This window comes from Camelus dromedarius, chromosome 32 (assembly GCF_036321535.1).
Source record: "Camelus dromedarius isolate mCamDro1 chromosome 32, mCamDro1.pat, whole genome shotgun sequence".
Taxonomy (NCBI): Eukaryota; Metazoa; Chordata; class Mammalia; order Artiodactyla; family Camelidae; genus Camelus; species Camelus dromedarius.
The window spans coordinates 6,495,834-6,521,524 of NC_087467.1; the positions used below are offsets into that span (position 1 = coordinate 6,495,834).

Genomic DNA, 25,691 nt, shown 5'->3' on the forward strand with positions numbered 1-25,691 from the left:
GAGAAAATATTTGCAAATCATATCTGAAAAGGGACTTGTATTGAGAATATATAAAGAACTCTTACAACTCAATAATTAAAAAATAAGTAAGCAAAGAATTTAAATAGAATTTTTTTCCTGAAGAAGATACACAAATAGCCAATAAACACATGAAAAGATGGTCAACATTATTAATTATCACGGAAATGCAAGTCAAAACTACGTGAGGTACCACTACACATCCACTAGGATGGCCATTAAAAGAACAACAACAAAATAACAAGTGTTGGGGAGGACATGGAGAAATTAGAAGCTTCATATGTTGCTGGTGGGAATGTAAAATGGTGATGGAGCCACTTTGGAAATGCTAAACACAGAGTTACCATATGACTCAGCAATTCCACGTCTAGGTATATGCCCAACAGAACTGAAAACACATGTCCGACACATTTATACGTAAATTTATACATAAATGTTCACAGCAGCATTATACATAAAAACCAAACTGGAAACAATCTAAATATCCATCAATTGATGAATGGATTAAAAATATGGTATATCTATACAATGAAATACTCAACAATATGGATTACCCATAAAAACATTACGCTAAGTGAAAGAAGCCAGTCATATTATTGCATGATTCCATTTATACAAAACATCCAGAAGAGGCAAATCCATCGAAACAGAGTATAGGTTAGTGGTTGCCAGGGGCTGGGGATGAGGTTAGGAATGGGGAGTGACTGTTCATGGGTATGGGGTTTCACTTTTAGGGTGATGAAAATGTTCTAAAATTGATTTGAGATGGTTGTACAACCTTGTGAATATACCAAAAAAAAATCACTGAATGGTACACTTTAAATGAACACATTTTATGGAATGTTAAATAAATATCAATAAAGCTAGAAGAAACAAAGAAAAAGGTAGAAAATGATGCACCATGCAAACACTAACCAAAAGGGAGCTGAGTGGCTATATTAATATTGGACAAAGAATTTCATACTTTACACTTTGGAACAAAGAAAATTACCATGTGTAAAGAGGAACATTACTTAAAGAAGAAACAATTCACCAAGAAGACATAATAATACTAAGGGAAGCAAAAACTAACAGAACCAGGGGAAAAATAGATAAATCCACAATTACAGTTGGGGACTTCAACACTCCTCTTTCAGTATCAACAAGTAATGTAGAAAAACAGCAGAATCATCAACCAACTGAATAGAAATGACATCTATAGAACACTTAACCCAACAACAGAATACACTTTTTTTTCAAGCACATATGGAACACTCGTGGCACTAAATTATATCCTTGGTCATAAACCAAACCTTAATAAATGTTAATGAATTTAAAATCATATGAAGTATGTTCTCTCTTTTGGAGAGTTTATTGCAATTAAACTAAAAATCAGTGGCACAATGAAAACAAGAACATCTCCAAATATATAGAAGTTAAACAACACACTTCTAAGTAATCCATAGGTCAAAATGAATGTAAAGAGAACAAGAAAGAACATGAAAATATGCTTCATGTCATTATCCGTTAGAGAAATGCACAGTAAAATCATGAAGAGATGCCACTAGACACCTACTGAAATGAATAAAATAAAATAAAATAAAAATACTGACAATACTGAAGGCTGAGCAACTGGAACCCTCATACATTGCTGGTGGGAATGATTCAGTTATTCTAGAAAATGGTTTGGCAGTTTCTTTTAAAGGTAAGCATACCTTTACCATGTGACCCAGGAATCAACTTCCATGCATTAATTCTAGAGAAATGAAAACTTCTGGTCACCCAAAAACCTGCACGTGAATGTTTAGAGCAGCTCTATTCATAATTGCTCAAAACTGGAAAAAACCCAAATGTCCTTCAGCAGATGAAAGGATGAACAGACCCTGGTACACCCATACAATGGAATACTACTCAACAACAAAAAAGAATGAAATACTGATTCATGCAATAACATAGATAGATCTTAAAGGCATCACGCTGAGTGAAAGAAGCCAATATTAAAGGTCACATATTGTATGATGCTAATTATGTCACATTCTCAAAAAAAACAGGTAGAGATAAAGAACAGATTTCTGATTGCCAGGTGTTAAGCGTGGGGAGAAGAGAGACTACACACAGATAGCACAAGGGAGTTTCCTTGGGTGATGGAACTGTTTTCATCTTGATTATGGGAGTGACTACACAAATGCGTGCATGTGTTAAAATTCATACAGAGAACAAAAGGCCAAGGAGAGCCAAGATGGTTTGGAAGCATGAGGAAGAAGGATATGCCCTACCAGATGTCAAGATTCATTCTATAATTCTAGTAATAAAATTGGCTTATTGGGTCAAGAAGAAGGTAAACCACTGGAACAGAATGGAATACCTACAGCCAAGAAACACGCTCATGAATATACGGAGAGAGAAGAAAGTGATACATCAGAAAAATTCAGCTACAAGTTAGGAGGGAAATTGGAATATTTCATAAATGGTAGGTGGGGTGGGGAAGGAAGAGTGAAACCAAGGAGACGTAGGTAGGGAATCTCAGCTATGTCTGTAATGCTTTTATTTCTTAAAAGGAGGAGAAAGAGAAAGTGGAGAAGGGAGGATGGAGGGGAGAGGAAGAGAGAGAGGAGGAGAAATTGAAGCAAATGTGGCCAAATGTTAAGGTTTGTTAAAATTGGATGCTAAGTATGTATTATCTTATTCTTGACATTTGTGCTGTCCAACACTGTAGCCACTAGCCACATGTAGTGATTTAAATTAATTAAAATTAAATAAAATTTAAAATTCCATTTTAGTGTCACATTAGGCATATTTCATATACTCAGTAGCCACATCTGATTGGTGGCTACCAAGCTGGATAATGTAGATGCTGAACACTTCCATCATCACCAAAGGGTCCACTGGACAGAGACAGTCTATATCATGTATGTGTGTTAGATAGTTCATAATAAGAATCTACTAGGAAGAATCAAAGCTTGCAGTACATATGATGAGTGAAGGAAATAAAAGGAAGGTAAGTGAGGAGACAACATATAATTTCAAAATTTACACCTCTTTACTTTCTCTTTACTTTACTTTGAACTGTTAGATCTTTGCCTCTTCCCAGAAATTTCCCCAAATAGCACAAGAGGAACAAACTTTCTGTTGTCTCTTCTAGACATCATTTCCCTTACTTTGGGATTATTTTAATATTTAGTAGAGGAAAAGCCATGATTTTACTTTCATAAGAGAGTAAGAGCTACTCTTGACAGCTGCTTTGTGAAAATGAACCCAGTTTTCACACCTCGGGCTTGGATGACCATGATCCTTCGCTGCAGGTCAATGAAGGGCTGGATCAGGCAGAGCCGGGGCTCCTGCTTCTGACTCAGGCAAATGCCATTGTGATTCACAACCATCCAGCTCCGGTCATACAGCAGCCCTTGATTTCCTAGAGGCCACCTGGTCACCTACACAAAAAGGTAAATGTATTCTAAGCCAGGGCTCCTCAAAAATGATCTTCACATTTATCACACAGTGGCTGGACAAATGCAGATGGACTTCAGGAATTAAGTGCAGACTCTTGAAGGAAGAAAGCTAGGAAGAGAAGGAAGTAAAACAAAGAATACCATGCAAAGGAGACTATGCAGGATCGAGATACCTTCCATTCACCCTCCAGACCCAGTATCCACCCTTCTCCACTTCAACCTGTTTTTTAGGTAGGTAATGCGTGTGCACAGTACAACATTCCGGGAGCATGAGAGCAGGTCTCCCCCCAGCCCTACGTCCCGCTCCCCTCCCCACAGGTCTCCCCTGCTCCTGCTTTCTCTGTGTCCTTCCACAGTGGTGGATGCCTGAACAGGCATATCCTGGTGCTACAGACAGATTTCTTGCACAATTGTGGCTACACTGGAATGGCTGCTAAGTTGACCCACTTTAAGTGTGGAAGTTTTCCTCAATTCCTCATATTTCTACAATGGCCAAAACTGGATAATAATAATAACATAACATAATAATAAAATAGTAATAATAATAATGTAGTATGGATTATAGCCCAAAGTATGAAATACTTACCCATAAATCCATACCGACATAAATAAATGATGGATTAAATAAATAAGTAGGAAAAGTCAAATCTCTGACATAGAAGAATCCTGAATAATTGACGTAGATGTTACCCCCTCAAGAAGGTGGAGCATAACTCCTCACCCCTTAAGTATGGGCTACACTTAGTGACTTCCTTCCAAAGGAAACCACCATTAAATGATTATTTCTATGGGAAAACATGTTTTGAATTACAAACTTTTAGAAGACCATCTATCACTGGGAGGCAGTTCTCCACGGATCTCTGATTTCCGCACATCTGTCTTAAGGAGCAGAAGCACCATCTGCTCTTTTGTTCCGGGCTGTCTTTTCGAAGATGTTTGAAGAGTGAACAGCCATACAACCCCCTGGAGTAGAGGGCAGGTTTGCTCATAGTCCAGTATTGTAAAGATAACGGCTCCTTCCTGATCGAAGACTACACAGGTTGGCTTGCATCCTATTGTGAAGGAGGCAGGTTTCCTGAGTTAGGGGCACCTTAACATGAGCAGCTGCAGCTTCCATCTGGGCTGCTCTGGACCCTCTCTTGGGACTTGGCAGGGCAAAGGGAAGCAACACAAACATGAAGCTCATGATGCCTGCTGGGCTGTAAGCAATAAAGTCCTTTATCTCTGACCCAGGGATCTCATGTCTTTCATCAGCATCCATGAACCTATGGCAGGCTAGTTTGTGAGCTCACAAGGAGGGCAAAATCTCAGGCCCTGCACAGTTCTTCACACCCGTTTGTTGGAACACATCTATAATTTTTTATCCTTTGATTTGTCACCTAAACGAGTAAATTACTGGTTTCCTCCTTCCTTCTTCCTCTTTGTCTGAGCCAAGTTGTCAGCCAGCGTGTCTGTGTTGGGGGTGAGGGAAACTGCCATGAGAGGGGTGAGGTTTCAGCTGGTGCAGTGCGGATTTTGGTTACAAAAGGAGTTGAGCAAATAAGTATTCATTGAGGACAGTGTGAGCCTGGTTTCTCACAGGAGTTACAAATGCGGAAAGGGGAACAGCTAAATAAGCCCTGTGGTGCTGGATTGGAATTAGAGGTATTAGTGTGAAATCATGGCTTTAGGTAGATGGATGGATGGATAGACAGATCATGTGTGTGCACACACAGTGTAGAGTGTTTCCTTTCTGAGACATCGCACTCCTTGAGGGAAGGAACCATTTCCATTTTGCCCATCACTGGACAGCAGGTGCAGGCCCAGGGCCCGGCAGGTAGCAGGTGCTCAGTGTATACTTTCTGAATGAGCAGATGGATGGCTAAAATGTGAAACCTCACTGAGTCTCAGTGTAAAATGGGACACTAATTCTTGCCCTGCTATCTGGGCAATGTGGCTCCTCTATGAAACATGACTCATCTGTGAAAGTAAAATCTTGATACGCCTCACTTGCCTCCATTCTGGAGTGGAGGAGGACTTGCTCGTTTATAGTCTCAGATTGGAGGATGGGCTCCTGTGTGAACACCCCCGAAATGCAGGCAACAAACAGCCTTGACCGTGGTATGTGTGTCCAGGAGCCAGAGAGCCTGTCATCGCAAAGGCTCAGAAGTCTGGGACCTTTGCCAGGGACGCGGGACACATACAGATCATAGAAAGACAGGCTCAGAGGAAGCTTGGCCACAGCAGAGGGCTCAGGGCCAACTGGCCACCCAGGGCAGGCACTCCAGTCTCCCGGCTCATGTGACTGCCAGGCCAGCGTGTTTCCAGACACGACATAGCTCACTTCCACAGGGAGAGCAGAGCAGAACCGTCTCGTGAGAGCATGGACCCAAGGAGTCAGCAGACCCGGGTTCAAATCCTTACTCTGTCATTTACTAGGGGGTCATGAACTGGGCAAAGTGCTCAACCTCAGTAGCCCCCAGGCTCCATGTCTATAAAATGGGGGTGATATATTACCACACACCTCATATTATTGTTTTCAGGATCAAATGAAACAAAGTAGGTAGGTACAATGCTTCAGCAGGGAGCCAGCACACACATTCAGTGAAAGTTACATCCACAGCTATAAACGGTGACTAGGTGTTCACACTCAGAAACCGAGTCCTCTCAGGGCTCCCCATCAGCAGGGTCATGTTCAAAAGTCAGCCCAAACTGAAAAAGGCAGAATGAGAGTGGCTAATATGACTTTGATTTTCTGCATGCTTTTCTGCACTTTCTGCACTTTTACCTTTGCTTTATCAAAAAACATTATAAAGTAAACAAAAAAGAAGCAGTCTCTTTAGCTGCCAGTAAAACCCTTACCTCAAATGCAGCACAGGATTTGATCGGGTAGATGTAAAGGTTGGTGATGACACGTGACCCAAGGTCCCCATCTGGGACACCTGCAGCTTTCTCTGAAGGGGTCTGCTGGGTTCCAGTGGCCTCCAGCAGAGGTGGGCACAGACCCACAGCATGCACAGTGGTGAGTGAGTTGTTCCAAACCCTGGCGTCTGGGGGAGCATCTTCCTGAGGTGAGGGACTATGTGTGGCCACGATGGCAGGCACAGCGTCCTGAGCCTCGCTCCCTGTTGGTGGGGCTCCAGCCTCCCCGGGGGTGGCCAGAGGGAGCTGTTGGCCATGAGGCGGGCACAGATGGGTTGCTATGATGAATCTGAGAAAGGCCTGGGCATCCTCCAGCGTGGACATGTATCCGAATGAAATCCTCACGGATCCCGTCGGCTGCCCATCAATGAGGTCCACGTCGTCTCCGCAGACATGACCAGCCTAGAATGAAACGAAATAAGCCAGCTAGAGTGACTCAGTCCTCACGGATAAAGTGGAAACCTTCCCGTGAAACAATTTTTGTCAATTTCATGTCCGAGCGCACTTTCACATTAGCTTGCCCCCTGTTAAAAACCCTCTTCTGCTTTACAATTTCCACCCTCAAAGTGAAAAATGACTGCCATGGAGATACTATCTTGCAGCATTTTTTATTTTTGTTGACCCCTTTTCCTTTGCACAGTCACAGGTGGGCTCAGAGAAATAAGCTTGCAGATCCAGGCTCGACCCCAGACACACGACCAGCCTCCAGGGCAGTTGGAGGCACTGCCATTGGGTCTCGCTGGCCACAGGGTCCAGTACCAACCTGAAGGTGCTTCTTGACCATCTCGTCACTTATCCCCAGGTGCCTCTGGCAGGCCCCAGTGTTACAGAAGCAGCCGGTTCGCACGTGGATGTTGTAGAGACTGGCCATTTTGTCTACCTGTGGGTTTAACATATGACGTGGAACCAGTGTTAGGAATGTCCAGTTTCACTCTGATTGCCCAGGAAAGAGTTACAAATCAATATTTGGGCCTCTCTTTCCCAACAGTAAGATGAAAATATGAGCTTGAAATTTTACTCTGAAATTTCATGACCTATCATGGGTTTATGAAACACATTTTATAAAATGTTACCAATAATTCAAGTTTATCCAGTTAGGTTATAGACATATGCTTGAGAAAAGTGAAAATATCAAATTCACACCAAATTCCAAGAGCTCACATGTAAAACAAACAATCTGATTTTTCAAATGAGCAGAAAATCTGTATAGAAATATTTCCAAAGAAGACATACAGGTACATTAAAATGTGTTCAAGATCCGTAATCATTAGGGGAATGTAGGTCAAAACCACAATGAGATATCATCTCTCAAATGGCTAATATCTAGCATCTAACATCACACCTGTTAGAATGGCCATTGTCAGAAAGACAAAAATAACAAGAGTTGGAGAGAATGTGGAGAGAAGGGAGCCCTCGCGCACAGATGATGGGAATGTAAATTGGTGCGGCCACTATGGAAAACAGTATGGCGCTTACTCAAAACATTAAAAACAGAACTAATTGCTGGAACCATGATCCAGCAATTTCACTTCTGGGTATTTAGCCAAAGGAAATAAAATCACTATCTCGGAAAGATATCTGCACCCCCATGGTCACTGCGGCATTTACAACAGCCAAAACATGGAAACGACCCAAGTATCCATCAAAGCATGAATGGATAAAGAAAATGTGATGCATATAAATATACAATGAAATACTACTCAGCTATAAAAAAAAAAAGAAATCCTGCCATTTGTGGCAACATGGATGGGCCTTGAGGGTATCATGCTAAGTCATAATGAAAAGAGCGAATAATTAAGTCAAAGACAAATACTGTATGATCTCACTCATACGTGGAATCAAATCAAAATTCACAGATACTGAGAACAGACTGGGGGTTGTCAGAGGCAGGGGATGGAGGGTGGGTGAAGGTGGTCAAAAGACACAAACTTCCAGTTATAAGATAAATAAGCCCTGGGGATGCAATGTACAGCATGGTGACCATCGTTAACAACAGTCACATAACATTAACAACAAAATATACAAATACTATATTGTGCATTTGAAAGTTGCTAAGAGAGTAAATCTTGAAAGTTGTCATCACAAGAAAAAAAATTGTAACTCTGTGTGGTGATGGATGTTAACTAAATGTGTAGTAATCATTTCACAACATAAACATATATCAGATCATTACATCATACACCCAAAACTAATATAGAGTTAATCAATTATATCACAATTGTTTTAAAAAAATTTAATAAATTAATTTTTGAAAAAAAGAGCCCACATGTTTCAAGTGAGATTCTCAAGACTAAAATCTGAGTGCAGCTGGGATGTGGAGCGGCTCCTTGGCGTCCTCTCCCACAGGGCTGAACCCACAGCAGTTTTACTGAGTCACCACTCAGAGCAGCCCTGCCTCGGCTCCCAGCCCAGCTGTAAACATCCCTGTGTTGACATTGTGTGTTATTGACTGCATTTCATAATGTCCCAGACTTCGAGTTGAATCACAGAACTGTTACTCAATCCAGAAGTTCCAAGGCTCTTTCCTGCCCCCTGGCAGCTGGACAGGTGATTCGTATTTGCTCAAGGCTCAAAGGTGAGCCGGCACGAGGGATGTTTATTCCAGCTCCTCTGTTTGTGGCTCAAAGGGCTCTATTCCTCCACGGGCCTAGGAACCCAGTGAGGGCCCCCAGCCTTGGTGACTCAGGCTAAGCTTGGAGGAGTCCTCTAATTACATTCAAGCAAAGAAACACATCTTTCCCGGCTGGATAAGCCTTTGAAACTTTTCTCCCTGGGAAGTATGTGTGGGGTGGCCAGAAGCACTAGGAACATGACACCTCCTGCAGACACAGGTCACCAGGCGGTCAGCCCGGCCTCCTTGCTGGGCAGTGCACAGCAGTGATCCACCCCCCACCCCCTGTCAAGGCCACAGCGGTCTTCACTTTAGCCACCTCCCCTGGACTGTCAGAATGAGAAGAAGCCACCTCTGCTAACGAAATCCAGGAGTCATCTGCTCTTGGAAGTGAGACATGGTGGCACCACTGGATCTGGCCAACTCCACCTCCAGAGTCAGGTGGTCTCCAATTAAGGGGTAACCTCTTGGAAAGCCCTTCACTCCCGGACCCCATCTCCTGCCAAGCTGAATTAGAAGTCTCCCACGCCCACTATGTATTCACTGTTCCAGCTACCATGGCCACAAAACAAGCCACCCAAACTTGGTGGCATCATGACTCCATCTCCTCTCACCCTGTGAGCCCTGTGGAATCCCACACAGCCACGGCCATGCCCAGCCAGATGAAGGAGGTGTTTGCTGCTGCTGGATGAGTGCTGCATCCAGGGAGGGTGAGAAACCAGCCTGACCACAGTGCAATGGAGCAGTTGCTCATACCAGCCTGCTGTGGAGGGGCTGTATATTGTATCTCATTTAAACCCATCAGCGGGGTACACTGTTATCTCCATTTCATGAAGTCTTGGGGAGTTTATATTAACTCACGCAAACTCGCAGAGCCAGCGAGAGGCAGTCCGAATCTGAACCCATCCTCCTAACCACTGGGTAGAGTGATTTCTACCAGAGCGGAGAGTGACAGTCAGAGGCCAGGATATCAAAAACCAGAACCCAAAGGCTTCTCATGCTTTTACACATCCCCTGAAAAAGAGACAGCCAGAACCAGCCATGACACCATCTGATCTTTCTAAAAATTCCTCAAGTCCCTGTGGGATTCCCGCACGTAAAGTAGCCCAAGGAAACCAAAGCTGGACTTTCCTGAGCCGGCAGAGGTGGCCATGCCTCAGCCACTGCCTCCATTCATAGCATGAGCTTCCTCTGCAAACACACGTGGGGAGAAACCCATCCTGTGTGCAGGCTCAGGGAATGAGAGTCCTGGTGAAGTCAGAGAGACACTTGGAAAGACCTCTTTCTTTTTTAGTTTTATTTTTTTGTGAGGTACAGTTGATGTACAATATCATATAAGTTACAGGTATGCAACATAGTGATTCACAATTTTGAAAGGTTATATTCCATTTATAGTTATTATAAAATATTGGACAAGCCGCTTTGAGGCCTCTCTGGGCCAATGGGGGATTCTTTCACCCTTCTGCCAGCCATAACACACTTCATGGTCACCTATCCAACTACCTCCATACCCCTCAGGAAATACAAACATTTTAGGTTCAAGAATGAAGCTTACCATACCAATTACCTAGAATAACACATTTAAGAAGGCAAACCTTTGGTCCCAGTGTATTTTTCCACTTGCCCCCCACCAAAAGCATTTAAAATGGTCTACTTCTCAATCTAAGTGTCCATTAACAGATGAATGGATAAAGAAGATGTGATATATATATATGTTTTATATATATATATATATGTTTTATATATATATAATATATATTATATATAGCTGATATACAATATTATATATACTATATATTATATATAGTATATTTATAATCAGTGGAATACTACTCAGCCATAAAAAAGAATGCAACTTTGCCATTTGCAGCAATATAGATGGACTTGGAGGACATTATGCTAAGTGAAATAAGTCAGACAGAGAAAGAGAAATACTATATAATATCACTTATATGTGGAATCTAAAACATACAACAAACTAGTAAATATGACAAAAAAGAAACAGCCTCACAGATATAGAGAACAAATTGGTGGTTATGAGTGGGGAGAAGGGAGTGGGGAAGGGCAATATAAGGGTAGGGGATTAAGAGGTATAAACTCTTAAGTATAAAATAAGCCACAAGGGTATACTGTAAAACACAGGGAATGTAGCCAATATTTTATAACTATAAATGGAGCATAACCTTTAAAAATTGTGAATCACTATATTATATACCTGTAACATATAATATTATGTATCAACTATACCTCAATCAATCAATCAATCAATCAATCAATTTAAACACTGGGGAATAAATTGCCTGCTTTTGACTGGTGTCGGGCTGCTTCTGCTGCAGTAGGGGGTCTGCACAGTAAACCCACCCAAGAGACAGCCTGTGGTTGCAGAGTGTCAGCCCCCAGACACCAGTAAGAACTGACATTTCCCCCAGAAGAATATTTCTCAACTTTGTTCCTCGGAAAAGTGGACATGATTCCTTGAGAAATGACTTTGAGAAATTCTGGGTTTAACCGAGGTGGACAGGGATGGTGGCTTTCAAGGAAAGATGAGCACCATCTTCCAAACTTCCCTGATGATCCAGTCTGCTCCTCACAGCCGCTCTAGAAACCTGGGCTCAGGGAAGGGAAGAAAGACTGTGACACCCTGACCTGGTGACCTCCTCCTGCCATGGGTGCTCCGTGCGACTCTAGACTTTATGATGTAATGGGCAGTGACCAGCTTGCTCAGCTGTGGCAAGGATCCTGGCAGTTCCCAAGCTGAAAACCACTACTTGCCGTGTTTCCATGGGAAAATTCAAACAAAGGGTATATCTGCAGGAACTATTTTATAACCAACTTCCCAAATCCTTTGAACTCATAATATGCATGAACCACAGCAGAAATCAGGGCTTTTGTGCTACTAAGGACATCACTTATGTTAAGAGTTATGAGTTCCAAGCAACATGCAAACAAATGATGAAAGGCCATGGTTTTGTGTGGCACTATATTATGGTCTGATGTATCGCCAGGGCTACCAAGATGTCTACGTGAAATGACCTCAGGCAGGCTGTTCCGTCTGCACTATTTCAGGGCATCTTCCCTTGCTGGCAAGCTGTCAGCCGCCCCCTTCCTGTTATCAGAGACTCACCTTCTCTCTTCCCACTTGAAACTGACCACCTGTGGCTGAAGAAAGAGAGATGAAGATCTAAATAGCCAAGCTTGTTAGAACTGCGTGTAAACGAGAGGAAAGAGCTTCTAAGGAAGGGCCAGTGATCTCTCCAACAGGGCATGGGATTTGTCTTGGCTCCTGCAAGGGTCCAGAGGCCTGGACTGCACATTTCAGGGCTCAGAACAGCTGCAGAGGTCCAGACAAGAGCGACCCTGTGATAAACAGGGTCAGCGAGATGGAAAGAAAGCCCACCTGAGAGTAACCAATGATCCTCCCGTGGTCGTCGAGCACGTTGAAGCTGATGACCGGACCCTGAACCTCCGGGCTGCTGAATTCAGAGTCGCTGTAAATCCGCACAACTGGGGCTCCATTGGGGTAGCGGAGGGCAGACAGGGCAGCGTAGGTGTACCGAGCCAGGGTAAAGGTGTGCTGCCTGACGTTCTCCATTCCACCTCAGGATAGTCACAGACACGAAAGGGAATCATGAACATCATAGAAAATTCGCTACAGTCGAGTTGTGTTAGACTCAGTTAACAATGTTGTGTTACACTATCTCATTTTTAAGAAAATGATTCTTTTTACTTTATTTTAAAAAAATTTTTTAAATTGTAGTATAATCAGCTTACAATGTGTCAATTTCTGGTGTACAGCATCATGTTTCAGTCATACATGTACATACATGAATTCCTTTTCATATTCTTTTCATTATAGGTTACTACAACATATTGAATATAGTTCCCTGTGCTATATGAAGATGAAGTCATTATAACTGGCAAACCTGGATCTTAGAGTAATGATTTTAAATACTTGTAAATAGTGTACGGTAAGCCCACACTATAAATGTTTAGGTCGTTGGCACCAAACAACAGTTTTCTGTTGCTGTTTCTGTAGAATTTTTCCTTTGGAATTGTTGTCATCTTCCTTTTTTTTTGTAATTAATGTTACTTAAGCACGCAGATAATTTAGATCCTTTCGTAACAGATCACAAAAATGTCCAATTTTGTCTTTAAATGTATAATTTTTTGCTGTTTGTTTTTGTTGGTGTTTAAACCATTTTAATATTATACAAAGCAATTAAGTATACTTCCTACAACATGGATGAACTCTGGAAATATTATGCTACATGAATTAAGTCAGACACAAAAGTACAAATATAGTATTATTCCTCTTATATAAGGTGTCTCGAATAGGTGAATTCATAGAAACAGAATTCATAGAACAGAAAGGGGGAGGGGAAACAGGGAGTTTAGTGGGTAGATTCTCAGTTTGGGAGGATGGAACAGTTTTGGAGATGGACAGTGGTGATGATTGCTCAATGATGTGACTATACTTAACGCCACGGAATTTTACACTTAAACATGGTGCACAGAGTTTGTTCTACAGAGTTCAACACAAATTTTTCCGAAAAAGAGTTAAGTAGGAAAAATCAGGGTTTACCTCACTGTGGGACTGTTACTGTCAATCTGCAGAGATGCCCTGCCCTTGTGGTTTGGATTCCCTGTTAGTATCTTTCCCTGTGAAAGTGCTCATTTCTCAATGTCTGTCTTGATTATCTCCTCTTTGTCTGGATGATGCCCAATCACCTCCCTGCATCACTGTCAGGGTGACCCTCCCTTCCCATGAATCGTGTCTGCCCCCAGTGTTGGGCTGAGGCTGCCCCTGGTTCACCACAGCCCCATCTGCATGTGGACGGGACAAGCAGTGCCACCCCGTTCTACAAGCTCAGCCTCTGGAAGGAGCGCCCAGAGCACAGCAGAGGGGTGAGACCTAGCTCACCAGACAGGGGTTCTTCCAGCCTTGTACCTTGTGTCAACCTCCCTTAGATGGGAAGTGGCATCCATCTGGGTGTCAGCCTCTGAGGAGGGTCCCCCCCCCCTGCTCACACACCCCAAGCACTTGTCAGGAAAGAACACATGTGTCATCGCAAAGGCCAGCAGCAGAGACAGTGGTTGGGAGCTCAGGGTTAAGCATTAGTGTTGCCTGAGTTTAAATCCCAGCCCTCCCAGGTCTCAGCTCCCTGACCCCGAGGAAGGCATTTAGCCTCTCCGAGCATAAGCCCCTCTGAGGGCAAAGCGAGCTCATCATAATGCTCCCCCATGGGGAGACCCAGCAAGGTGACAGCCCAGTAAGGTCTCACGTCTGTAAGCGTTCCCAGGGCAAGGACCAAGGATGGCTCCTCTGCTTCTGCGAGGTTATTAATCTCTGGGTTGGGAATGTCTCTCGCTTGTTAAAATGTTCTTTTAACCAACACACACACACACAAAAGCCCCAGTCTCTTGCTCTTGCCTCAGAAGTCATTTTTGGAAGTTCTTTCAAACCAGCTTCACCTGCATTCAGTGTAGAGCTTCCACGTGCCAGTCTGTTGCACCGTCCCTCCTACATCCGGGCCCCCCCCCATGCCAGGGCTCCCTCAAGGTCACAAGCAACAGGAGCAAATCCACACGATACCGCTGTCCACTGACCTGTGAGGTGCTCGAGGGCATCAAATCCATGTTTTAGTGCTATGATGTCAAGGAACGAGATGGTGCCATCTTCAAACCTGTAACAATGGTGAGGGAGACGAGGTCACGGGGTGGTCGACGCCTCCATGAGCATTTTGCGCGTGTAATGATGAGGCTTTGCCTCTAGGCTTAGCCGTCATCTACGAAGACCTTCCCTCTGCTGCCTTAGACGACACTGCCCTCGCCTCCTCCCCTCGGGACAGAGGGCTGTGCACCCTAAGACACATGCGGGCTGCCTCTGGCCCTGACCTGCTCTGCAGGTTTCTCAGGATCAGCTGGCAGTGGCGATAAAAGACAGTCACCACATTGGAAGACTCTGGACTTGCCAATAAACCGCAAGCGCTGTGGGCCATTGAAATGCTGCCCTTGACCCCAAGAGAACACCTCTGACAGGGCATCAATTCAGTGAGACCAGTCAGGCAGCCATGAAGTTCTTAACAAGAGTCTATGATTCCAAAGTCTACAGAACCACAGGCTTTGGTAAAAATTACAAGGCTGTCAGTACAGCAGAGGTGTACCTTCCTGGTTATCAAGGTGTTCATTATGTTTGCATTTTACAATTCATGTAGGCAAAATATTCATCAAATCTTTATTGTCTGTGCACCGCATGCCGGGCACTGTGCTGGGTGCTAAGAATACAGCAGCGAACATGACAGGTAGAAGCCCTGCGCCTTCACGGGGCTTCCATCCTCCTGTGGGCACAGAAACAAGGAGCAACAAACAGCAAACATGCAGAGAAGCCAATTAAGCAGCGAGCCAGGTGGTGACAACTGCAAGGAAGCTGCCCAAGCAGGAGGGCTGGCGGCTGCTTTAGAGGAGAGGTCGGGGGACGTCCTCTCCGAGGGAGATCATTCGAGCAGAGATGGAGTGGACGTAAGGGGGCGAGGGAAACCGCTCAGTTTTGAAACAGCTAAGCTCACAGTTTCCGGGGGAAACTGCATTCCAGGGAGAGGGTACAGGTGGAGGGGGAACAGCAGAGAGGTCAGAGGGGCCGAGAGCAAGTGAGCAGGGCGGAGAGTGTAGGAGAGCAAGTCAGAGAATGCCCCCTGGGTGGGACAAGTGGCCAGAGGGCTCTGTGCAGAGAGGAGGGACAGGATGGGGCCTAGGTTTTGATAAGACACCTCTGGCTGCTGCACTAGCGAGGAGGAAGGCTGGGTGACAGTGAGAAGATTCCAGCAAGCATCTGGATAAAGGATGGTGACACACAGCAGCCTGAGGCCAGCTGAAGCTTTCAGTGGAAATATCACGTTTTGCATCTTAATACTCTAGGGATAAGAGTTGCTCAAAAAATCACTACTGCAATGTTAATTTCCTTATAAAACTAATGGTAATTAATAGACATACAGAATTAATCATGAATCGATAATGAATCAATTCATCATTAATTGATTGCTAGTAAACAAGTAAATAATTACTCTTTAATAAGTTAAACATTATTAGCCATTAACAGCTTAGGTTATTAATTGATCAATAATAAATATTTATTGATCAATAATTAATAAACTCTTAGGAGAAAAGGGAGGTGTTTTTGTTTCCATCAAGTGTTGTCTCTCATTGGGTTATAAAATAGAAAACATTAAGAATGTGGTCCAGGTACATGTTCGAGAAACATTTGGTTGGGTATTAAATCTCTAGTCTGAGTTCTAGGTCTCGGTTCATAAGAAAAAAAAAAAAAACGAGGCTTCTAATGGTAAATAAATACATTCAGCTTTCTGGGAATCTTGGTGCAGTATCTGCCATAAGGCAATTCACCCAAATTGAAGGAAAGAGGTCTGGTCCAGCCCAGCCCACCCACGCCCCGCCTGCAGTGAGCTGCACTGCTCTGGGTGTTCAGGAGTCCCTATTGGCTAAAAAAAGTTTGGGTTGTCGTTTGGCGCTGCCTTTAATGTGTACGATGCACCTGTCATTCTTTTCTCACTTGGTTATACTACGTGCTGCTTTATCACACTTTGATTCCAAAGGTTTTACATGGCATTCCTGTTTTAGAATCCCCCAGCTACGGACAAGCCCTAAATAAAAGAGATATCAGGTAGCCACATCGTGTGCTGATGCCAGCTCGGTCTTGGTGCTTCACCTATATTAGCTCTGAAGAGCTGTAGCCTTTTAGAGGCTCACTTGAGAGGAAAAACATGAGGAGCAGAGGTCAAGTCACACGGCCCTGTTCCCACAGCCAGTGTGCCCCGGGGCCAGGATTCGCTCCCCAGGGGTCTGGCTCTGGGCTCTACACTCTGGACCTAGGCCTCTACTTCCGAGGCCATGCCCCCCCACTGCAGGCCCCTGGTCTCTAGGGGATCTGACCCACCTCCTCATCCAGGCTCCGGGGCCTTCTCAGGCACCAGCTGGGTGACTAGCTCCGTCCCAACACCGCAGTGCCCCTGCTGGTGGACCCAGCGGAACCCTGGTCAGCTGCCACTCTCACCCTCATACATTCAAGCACACGGGTCCCAGCCACCGCCATCCGGGAGATTCCGGGCTTGAGCCACACCGCCCGCCCCTGCACCCTGAGGAAGACAAAGATACCAAGAAACCCAGGCAAGGAGCTGCCTGCCCACAAACTTTCTCTGTTAACTCCCAGGGGGGCTCACAGCAGCCGCTGTTAGCAGTGCCCTGCAAGCCTGGTAGCCTCTGGTTTAAACGATTATTCTCGCTGACTAAACACCAAGCTGAGCTGATTCCAGCTGCTGAAAACCAGCTATGCTGTCAACGCGCGTGCACACTTGTCCCAAATGGTGCCGTCTTTTTTTTCCCCATGAATATGAAACTTTACTTCAAGTTTTCTTGTTTATATATTATTCAAACAGATTAAAAGGAGAAACAGATCAAGTTTCATGCCTCTCTTTCATTGCAATTCTCAGTACCTCGATCAAGTTCCTTCCACTCTTTCCGCTTTTGTAGGTGAAATAATTCTTGGAGTCGATTGCTGCACTGACGCTTGAAACCTGATCATTGAATAAGCCTGTGATTTAGCAGAAAACCAGGCACACCGGGCACGTCTGCCCCAGCTGCACACTGAGGATTCTGGTCTCTTTTTGGAAATGGCCTTACATTTCCAGTTAGTTTAGTTGCTATGATTTTTCCCTTGAACAAGTTTGCAAAGTTGTGTTTTTTTTTTAAGGAACTGTACTTGCCCACAAGTCCGAGGCGGCTCTCTATAGTCTCAAGATATAGCACTGCTTAGCTGCAATTTGTGGGAAGTGACATGTGCCTGTTTAATGAATTTTCTGGTAAACCCTATCTTGCTGTCTCATTACTCGGAATTTTGAGTGGCTTCCTTCTGGAAACGCTGCTGCTACCGAGAGGACACAGGCTGCTGGTTGTTGTTTTCAAGGCACCCCTGTTAATATTGTGGTTTTTGTTGTTGTTATTTATTGCTATTTGTTTCTTTCTACTAAGGGTGCTGTCTTTTTAAAATCACTGCTTTAATTGATGCCCCCCTCTTGCCAGTGCTCTGAGCAAAGGGTGGTGCCCACCCTCCTGACTCCCTGGAAGGCCTTCCCCTATTTTGCCCGCAGCCCTTATCTGCAGGCCCCTGTCCTCCCACAGCTGTGACGCCCACATGTAGGGCAGAGACCACAGTCGCCTATGGCAGCTCCAGACCACCTCTGCCTCCCAGATCCGAGCCCTGCCAGCCAGCGCGGTTCTGGCCCCTTACACAGTCTTACAGGTGGCACAAGCCAGACCCCAGCCTTGCTGACTTCTGGCCGCCACTCACATCCCCAGGTTACCTTTCAGCCACCGACTCTCTTGGGATATAGAAATCGTCTCCTGCAAGGTACGCAGCGGCCGTGCCTCCTCCAAAGTAGGTTTTCCTCAGCAGAGGAGCCGAACGATTATTCACCAGCAGAGCTCCCAGGCCAGTGGGGAACCCAAAGATCTTGTAGAAGGAGATGGGGACAAAGTCGGCCTGGTGAACCGACAGGTCTAGAGGCGAGGTGCCCACGTAGGCAGCCGCATCCAGCAGCACGAACCACTTCCCAGGCACGCTCATGGGGCGTGTGTGCCCGGACTTGACCTCTTCTATCCAGGACAGGGGGTATCTAGTTCCGGAAAAGTTACTCTGAGCCGGGTAGCAGAAAAGATGCGGAGGCTGGCAGTCCTGGTTGCCAGCGGCAGCAGCATCCTGTTTCTCCGCAGACCACATGTCCTCAGGCCTGATTGGGATGGAAGTGACATTCATGGCCGCAGTGATCTTCCTCATGCCCACCACGGAGGTGTGACTGTCGGTGAGGTAACAGAACCAACTCCCGCTGCTCTCTGGGCCTGGGGACACCCACGGGAAAGCTTCTGCCACCAGTTTAAGAGCAGCCGTGCTCCCGGCTGTGAAAATCACAGTGTAGTCCTCCGGGGAGGTGTGGAAGTGCGCCAGGATCCTGGAAGAAGCACAGCATTAGGCAACTCCTTGGTCTCCCTCCAGTGTCAATGCTTGGAGGTAGCTGGTTTTCCACTACGACGTCGCTCTACCTTAATACCTAGGGAAAAACCGGATAGGCTTTGCCACAATTGTGAGGTTCCGGCAGGGGCAGCGGAAGTTGTGGGAAGAGGAGGCAAACAGGTTCACACTGGCAAAATCACCCAGCCTCCCAAATCTCCATCTCAAGTGGATAAGACTAAAATCCACAGCTACCTTAAACTCAGTTGAAAATACTCCCTTCTTGGTCCACTGTCTGGCTCTATCATAGTAAGTTTTAAGTCATCGACTTGTTCCATGTTGCCTTTAACATCGGCAACCCTATAGCAAGAGAGTATCACTTTCAGATTGGAAATAATTTGAAATTGTATTGATTCAAGCACCTTTAGGTACCGCCTAGAAATTATTGGCCAAAAACTAACAAATTTGTTATATGCAAATATTAGTTAAAGGGGGGGAAACTGAAAAAACAAGATGTCTAAACATGAAACATGAAAGGGGGAAAAAAAAAACAGAGAAATTGTTTTTCTTCTCCCTGAAAACAAGATTTAGGAACCTGGGTCACTCCTCGTCATTCTGGCCCCAGGAACTCTGGCACCAGCCCAGAGCCACACACAACAGCTGTCCCTCACTGTCATGGTTCTGGGTCTTACTGAAAACAATTCAAAACTTCTGTGGGATGCAGGCAGGAGGCAGGAAGTCCATCCACCCACAGGCGCCCTCCCAGGCTGGCGCCCCTGCTGCTCACCTGTAGCGCACCTGCTCCACCGTGTCGTGGGTGAGCTTGCTGCTGATGTTCTGGCTGTGAGGATTACCTGGCAGGTTACAAAGACAGAGCCGTTGAGTCACTACTTGCGGTCTCTCCTTTTGTATTCCTCCAAATCCCTCTCCTTCAGTTTCTCAAAATGTAAGCCAAAAAAAAAAAAAAATCATACGACCCAGCAGTTTCACTCCTATATACTCTTGAGAAATGAAAACATATGCCCACACAAAGATTCATGTACATGCATGTTCACATTAGCTTTATTTGTAAAGCCAAATTCTGGGAACGGCATAAATGTCCATCAGCTGGTGAACAGATATAAAAATACGGAAACACAAAACAGGGAAACAAACAGATAGACAAAACAACCGAAAATTATGTGGCTATAAAAAGGGGCAAACTACTGGCCATGTCACAATTGAACCCCCCAAAAATTAAGTAAAAGACACCAGACACAAGAGGTCATCTATTGTATGAGTCCATTTATATGAAATGTCCAGCAAAAGCAATTGTGCAGGGATACAGAAAGTAGTGGATTAGTGGTTGCCGGGGGTTCGAGGGTTCGGTGCCCGGTGGGGAGGGGTTGTGGGAGTAGGGAGGTGGGCATCAGAAAACTGACTTGGAGAATGAGCGTGTTCTGAATGATTTATAGTGGTGATGGTACCACTTGGTAATGTTACTCAGAATCACTTAATTGTACACTTGAAATAGGTGAGTTTTATATGTACAATATAACTTCATAAAGCTGTTAAAGTAAAAGCGTTGCCTCACAAGAGGGAATCTGGGAGGTGCATTTTGGAGATGGAAATCAGCTCGGAGGCAGCCAGGCCATTGCAAGAACCTTTCCTACAAGTTTCCCACTAGGTGGCCCGACCAGCCCTGTTCACTGACTGCCGGGGGCCAAGCACACAACCTCAGGAGGCTGCCCTTTCCCCTACCCATGAGACCCAGCCATGAATGTCACTTAGTTTAAGTCCCCATCTGTTGCCTGCGTTCCCACCCCTGCTACTGGCACCACTCCTGCCTCCTTCTCAAAACACGTGCAGGGGGCCATCATGTCTCCCCCTAGGCCCCCATTCTCAAGGCCAAAGACTCACCCAATTTCACCCTTTGTCAATTTTGAGTGTTTCTCCCCTCCTGGTGTCCCCCCTGTATGTGTCCCAGAGCATCATTATCTCCCTCAAAATACACACCCAGGCGTGTATATGGAGCTTTCCAAGGGCCTGGCCTGCAGGGTCCGATCAGGTGCAGGACCACACGTGCACATTTAAGGCAGTCTTGGGCTTTTCTATTTTAGGGTTTTTTGTTTGTTTGTTTTTTCTTCTCGCACCACACCATAGGGTCACACTGGAGATCTGGCCATCGAAGCTACCAACCTTTCTTTCCCGTCGCAGCTAGTAACCTGTGGGATTGGATACTTATCCCCACTGCCTTTCATCACCTTGGCTTTTAGTCCCGCATCGTTAGGACCACCTGCAGTCTCGATTCTGTCACCTCTCAGGCCAGCACCTTTCCCACGGTTAGGACTCTTACAGGTTAAAGAAGAATGGCAGGTCTCTTTGCAAATCACGGATTAAAATCAAGAAAAAGTCTCTCCCTGGAGACTGTGCCCCAGATTTAAATCTCTGCTGGCTACAGGAAACTTAGTGTGGCATTGCAGGACCATTGTGAAGCAAAGCAGTCTGGTGGGGGCTAAGGGATTGTGCTCTGGAGCCACACTGCCTGGAGACTGCCCCCCACCCCCGGCTCCCCAACTTCAGCGCTTCCTGACTGTGTGACGTCTGGTTAGTCACATACCCTTTCTGGGACCCATAAAGCACAAGTGATAACAGAACCTGTACCATAGCTTATGAGATGACAGAAGCTGTATCTTAGCTTGTCACCAGGATGGAGAGGATACAGGTAAAGCACCTGGAGCAGCACCTAAAGTGCGGGAGGGCCCAGGACGCGTTAGGTATCGCTAGTCTCATTAGCACGGCTACAGCTGCTGCTACTATTATTCCAAACTCCCTTTCCAAGGTTATCTCCTGATCACACTATGCTGACTGATGCCCTCGGTGACTGCCCATTGTTGCTAGAATAAAGATCAAACTCTCCGGAGCATCTCCAATGCCCCTACCTGGCTCTCCATCCATACCTCCACCGCTCTCCTCCCCTCCCTGTGTTCCAGGGCTGCTTCCTGGAACCACTGCAGGGTGTTGGCTCATGCTGTTCCATCTGCCCGAAATGCCGTCTCCTCCTTTTTCCCAAGTGAATTCCTGCTCATCCTCCAGCATCCAACCCCTTGCTGAAGAAGTTTCCCTGACACTCACACTGCCAATCACCAATCCTCTTTTGATACAGATCCCCACGGTGCCCAGGGCCTTTTGGTCACAGACTTTTGCTCAGATGATAATTTACTTTTTTTACATTTTACTTTTACATCTTACCCTACTTTACATTTTTACACATTTGTTTGGAGATCACTTGATTAAGGTCTTGTCTTGACTAGACCATAATCCATGAAGGCAGGGACTATGTTTTACTTTGTTCCCATTGCAGTGCCATGCTCCTGACACCAGAGTGACTTAATAAAAATATATGGACTCAGCAGGGCAGGGAGAATATAGCTCAGTGGTAGACTGTGTGCTTAGCATGCACAAGGTCCTGGGTTCAATACCCAGTACCTCCATTTAAACCTAATTACCTCCCCTGTCCAAAAAAAGACAAAATAAAATAAATAAATAAAAATAAATAAATAGATACCTGCACCCCAATGTTCACTGCAGCACTATATTCAATAGCCAAGACATGGAAGCAACCTAAATGTCCATCAACAAAGGACTGGATAAAGTTGTGGTATATTTATACAATGGAATACTACTCAGCCATAAAAAAGAATAAAGTAATGCCATTTGCAGCAACATAGATGGATCTGGAGATCATCATTCTAAGTGAAGTAAACCAGAAAGAGAAAGAAAAATACCATATATGTGGAATCTAAAATAGAAAAGAAAAGAAAAAAGAAGACACTAATGAATGCAGCTACAACACAGAAACAGACTCACAAACATAGTAAACAAACTTATGGTTACAGGGGGAAAGAGGGCCAGAAGGGATAAACAGGGAGTTCAAGATTTGCAGAGATTAACTACTATATATAAAATAGATAAAAGAAACAAATTTCTTCTGTACAGCACAGGGAACTATATTCAATATCTTGTAGTAACCTACAATGAAAAAGAATATGAAAACAAATATATGTATATATATGTATGATTGAAACATTATGCTATACACCAGAAGTCAACACATTGTAACTGACTATACTTCAATTTATAAATAAATAAATAAATAAATAAATAAACAAACAAATAGAGAGAGAGTGAATGAATGAGTGAGTGAATGTTCCTCCTGCCGCCCCACCCTCTGCACGATGCCAGCCCCAGAGGGTCACCGCACCACCAAACACAGCACCTTTGTACCCCTGTGCCCTTCCTGACACTGACCCCTTCTTCTGGAAGTAACCTGTGTGTCCCTGAACAGTTCCTCCCATCCCAGCAGCATATGTGCTACAGGGAGTCACTCCGGGTCCTTGCCTGACCCCCTCTCTCCTGGGGCTCACTTAACTTTGTGTGTTCAGCACAATCCCTGTCTTAACCTGACATTTATTAAGCATAGAAGTATCAGCTGAAGGTAGCTGCCTAATGTCCAATGCAAAAATCAGTTAGTGTTTTTCGTTACCATAAACATTTTCCATGAGATCTTTAGTGAAGTTTGTAAGCTGGCTCTGGGGGAATAACGTGGCTCCTGCATGGTCAAGGTAGACAGTTCCTAAAAGAAAACACAAAAGAAAGCTGTGGTTATTTTTCAGCGCTATTCCACTCATTTTACCTACATCTGGTTTGTGTGAGCCTGACCAGCGTCCATTTGTTGCGTTTAGGCATAATACCAGGCCACTGATTTCTTGCAGCCTCTTGCTATGCACCTCTTCATCCAAGTGTAGGCATAAGCCATGAAGGACTGCACTTCCAACTGTTAATGACCTTTCAATCCCTGAGAGCCTTCCTGATTAATCTTCAGAACCAGGAAAAGCAGCCCTCACAGAGGAGGGGCCCAACAGATGCTCATGATTAATGACAGCAAAGCTATTTCATGTTATGACTCACACCCTATTTTGGAGTTTCTGTGAAGACTCCCTGACTGTCCAGCCCTGATTCTACTTTCCCATAGTGAGTTCCACAGTCTTCGATCCTAGCACAGCTTTGACAGCTTCGGAGATTACTAGGAATGAAAACAATCTTTCCAGTCTCATAAACAGAGAAAGACAAATTGAGATGACAGTGTGCTACCAAGCCTTATTAATCCGATCGCCCCAGATCAAAAGGTTGGGTAACTCACCGTGCAGGTGAGGGCATGGAGACACAGGCCCGCTGGTAGGAGGGTAAATTGGTACAACTTCTTTATGGACAACAGTTTAGCAATAGCTCATGCTTTAAAATGCAAATTCTTTGACCTAGAAATTCATCTTCTAGGAATCTATCCTATATATTGTGAAATGGCCTGTCAACCAAGCTATTCAGTGCAGCACTGTCTGCAACAGCAAAAGTTTGGAAATGTCTTAAATATCCATCAATATGTATTTAGAACAAAGAATTTATGTACACCCATCTAGCACTTTGTAAGTACTAACATGGAACAAACTCAGATACATCTCACAGACATACAATGTGAATAGATTCATTTGTTCTTTCATGCATGCACTTAACAAATATTTTTGTTTTGTTTTGTGCAGGATGGCTTTTTCATTTGTTTTATAACATCTTTATTGAGATTAATTCACATTATCATAAACTTCACCCTTTTAAAATGTACAATTTTGTGGTTTTAGTATATTCACAAAGTTGTGCAACCATTACCAGTATCTAATTTTAGAACATTTCATTCATCCCCAAAAGAGACTCCATTCCCATTGCCACTCAATTCCCCAATCTACCCAGCCCTAGACCCTGGCAATCACTAATCTACTTTCTGTCTCTATAGATCTGCCTATTCTGGATATTGCATATAAAGGGAATCATATAATATGTGGTCTTTTGTGTCTGCTTTCTTTCACTTACCATAATAATTCCAAGGTGCATCCATTTTGTAGCATGTATCAGAACTTCATTCTTTTTTATGACTGAATAATATTCCATTATATGGATGTGCCACATTTCGTTTATCTAGTCATCTGCTGATGAATATTTGGGTTGTTTCCATTTTTGCCTATTATAAGTAATACTGCTATGAATATTTGTGTACTAGTTTTTGTGTGGACATATGTTTTCTCCCGTTTGGTTGGTTATCCATTAAAAAATAATTTTTTGAAATTTTGATAAAGTCCCATTTGTCTATTTTTGTTTTATTGTTGTTTGTATTTTTGGTGTCATAAGAAACCACTGCCTAATCCAATGTCCTGACAATTTATATGTATGCTTTCTTTTAAGACTTTTATACTTTTAGCTCTTATGTTTATGTCTTTGACTCATTTCGAGTTAATTTTTGAATACATTGTTGAGGTAGGGGTCGAATGTCAGTCTTTTGTGTGTGGATACACCATTTAAGAGACTATTTCTTATTGAGTAGTCTTGGCATCCTGTTGAAAGTAAATTGACTATAGATGTATGGGTCTATTTCTGGACTTACAATTCTACTCCACTGATCTAGGTTTCTATCCTTCTGCCAATAACAAATGGTCTTGATTACTGCAACTTTATGTAAATCTTACTTTTATGGAAAGTGTTGAGTCCTTCAACTTCATTCTTTTTCAAGGTTGCTTTGGGTATTCTGGGTTCCTTGCATTTCTATATGAATTTTAGAATTAACTTGTCAAAAAAGTACCTGGGATTTTGACAGGAATTGCATTGAATCTGTAGGTCAGTTTGGGAAGTATTG

The 25,691-nt window shown here is 44.2% G+C and overlaps 1 protein-coding gene across 1 annotated transcript in view; it reads right to left on the reverse strand.

The window, feature by feature from the left end:
* MOCOS (molybdenum cofactor sulfurase) overlaps positions 1-25,691 on the reverse strand; it is a 46,594-nt gene that overhangs the window by 16,395 nt on the left and 4,508 nt on the right. The window contains exons 2-9 of the mRNA XM_031438945.2: positions 23,499-23,588; positions 19,761-19,827; positions 18,330-18,974; positions 14,566-14,642; positions 12,356-12,555; positions 7,111-7,227; positions 6,288-6,749; positions 3,266-3,428 (exon numbers count right to left, since the gene is read on the reverse strand). Of these exons, the coding sequence (XP_031294805.1) occupies positions 3,266-3,428; positions 6,288-6,749; positions 7,111-7,227; positions 12,356-12,555; positions 14,566-14,642; positions 18,330-18,974; positions 19,761-19,827; positions 23,499-23,588 (1,821 nt within the window). The remainder of the gene's footprint in view (positions 1-3,265; positions 3,429-6,287; positions 6,750-7,110; positions 7,228-12,355; positions 12,556-14,565; positions 14,643-18,329; positions 18,975-19,760; positions 19,828-23,498; positions 23,589-25,691) is intronic.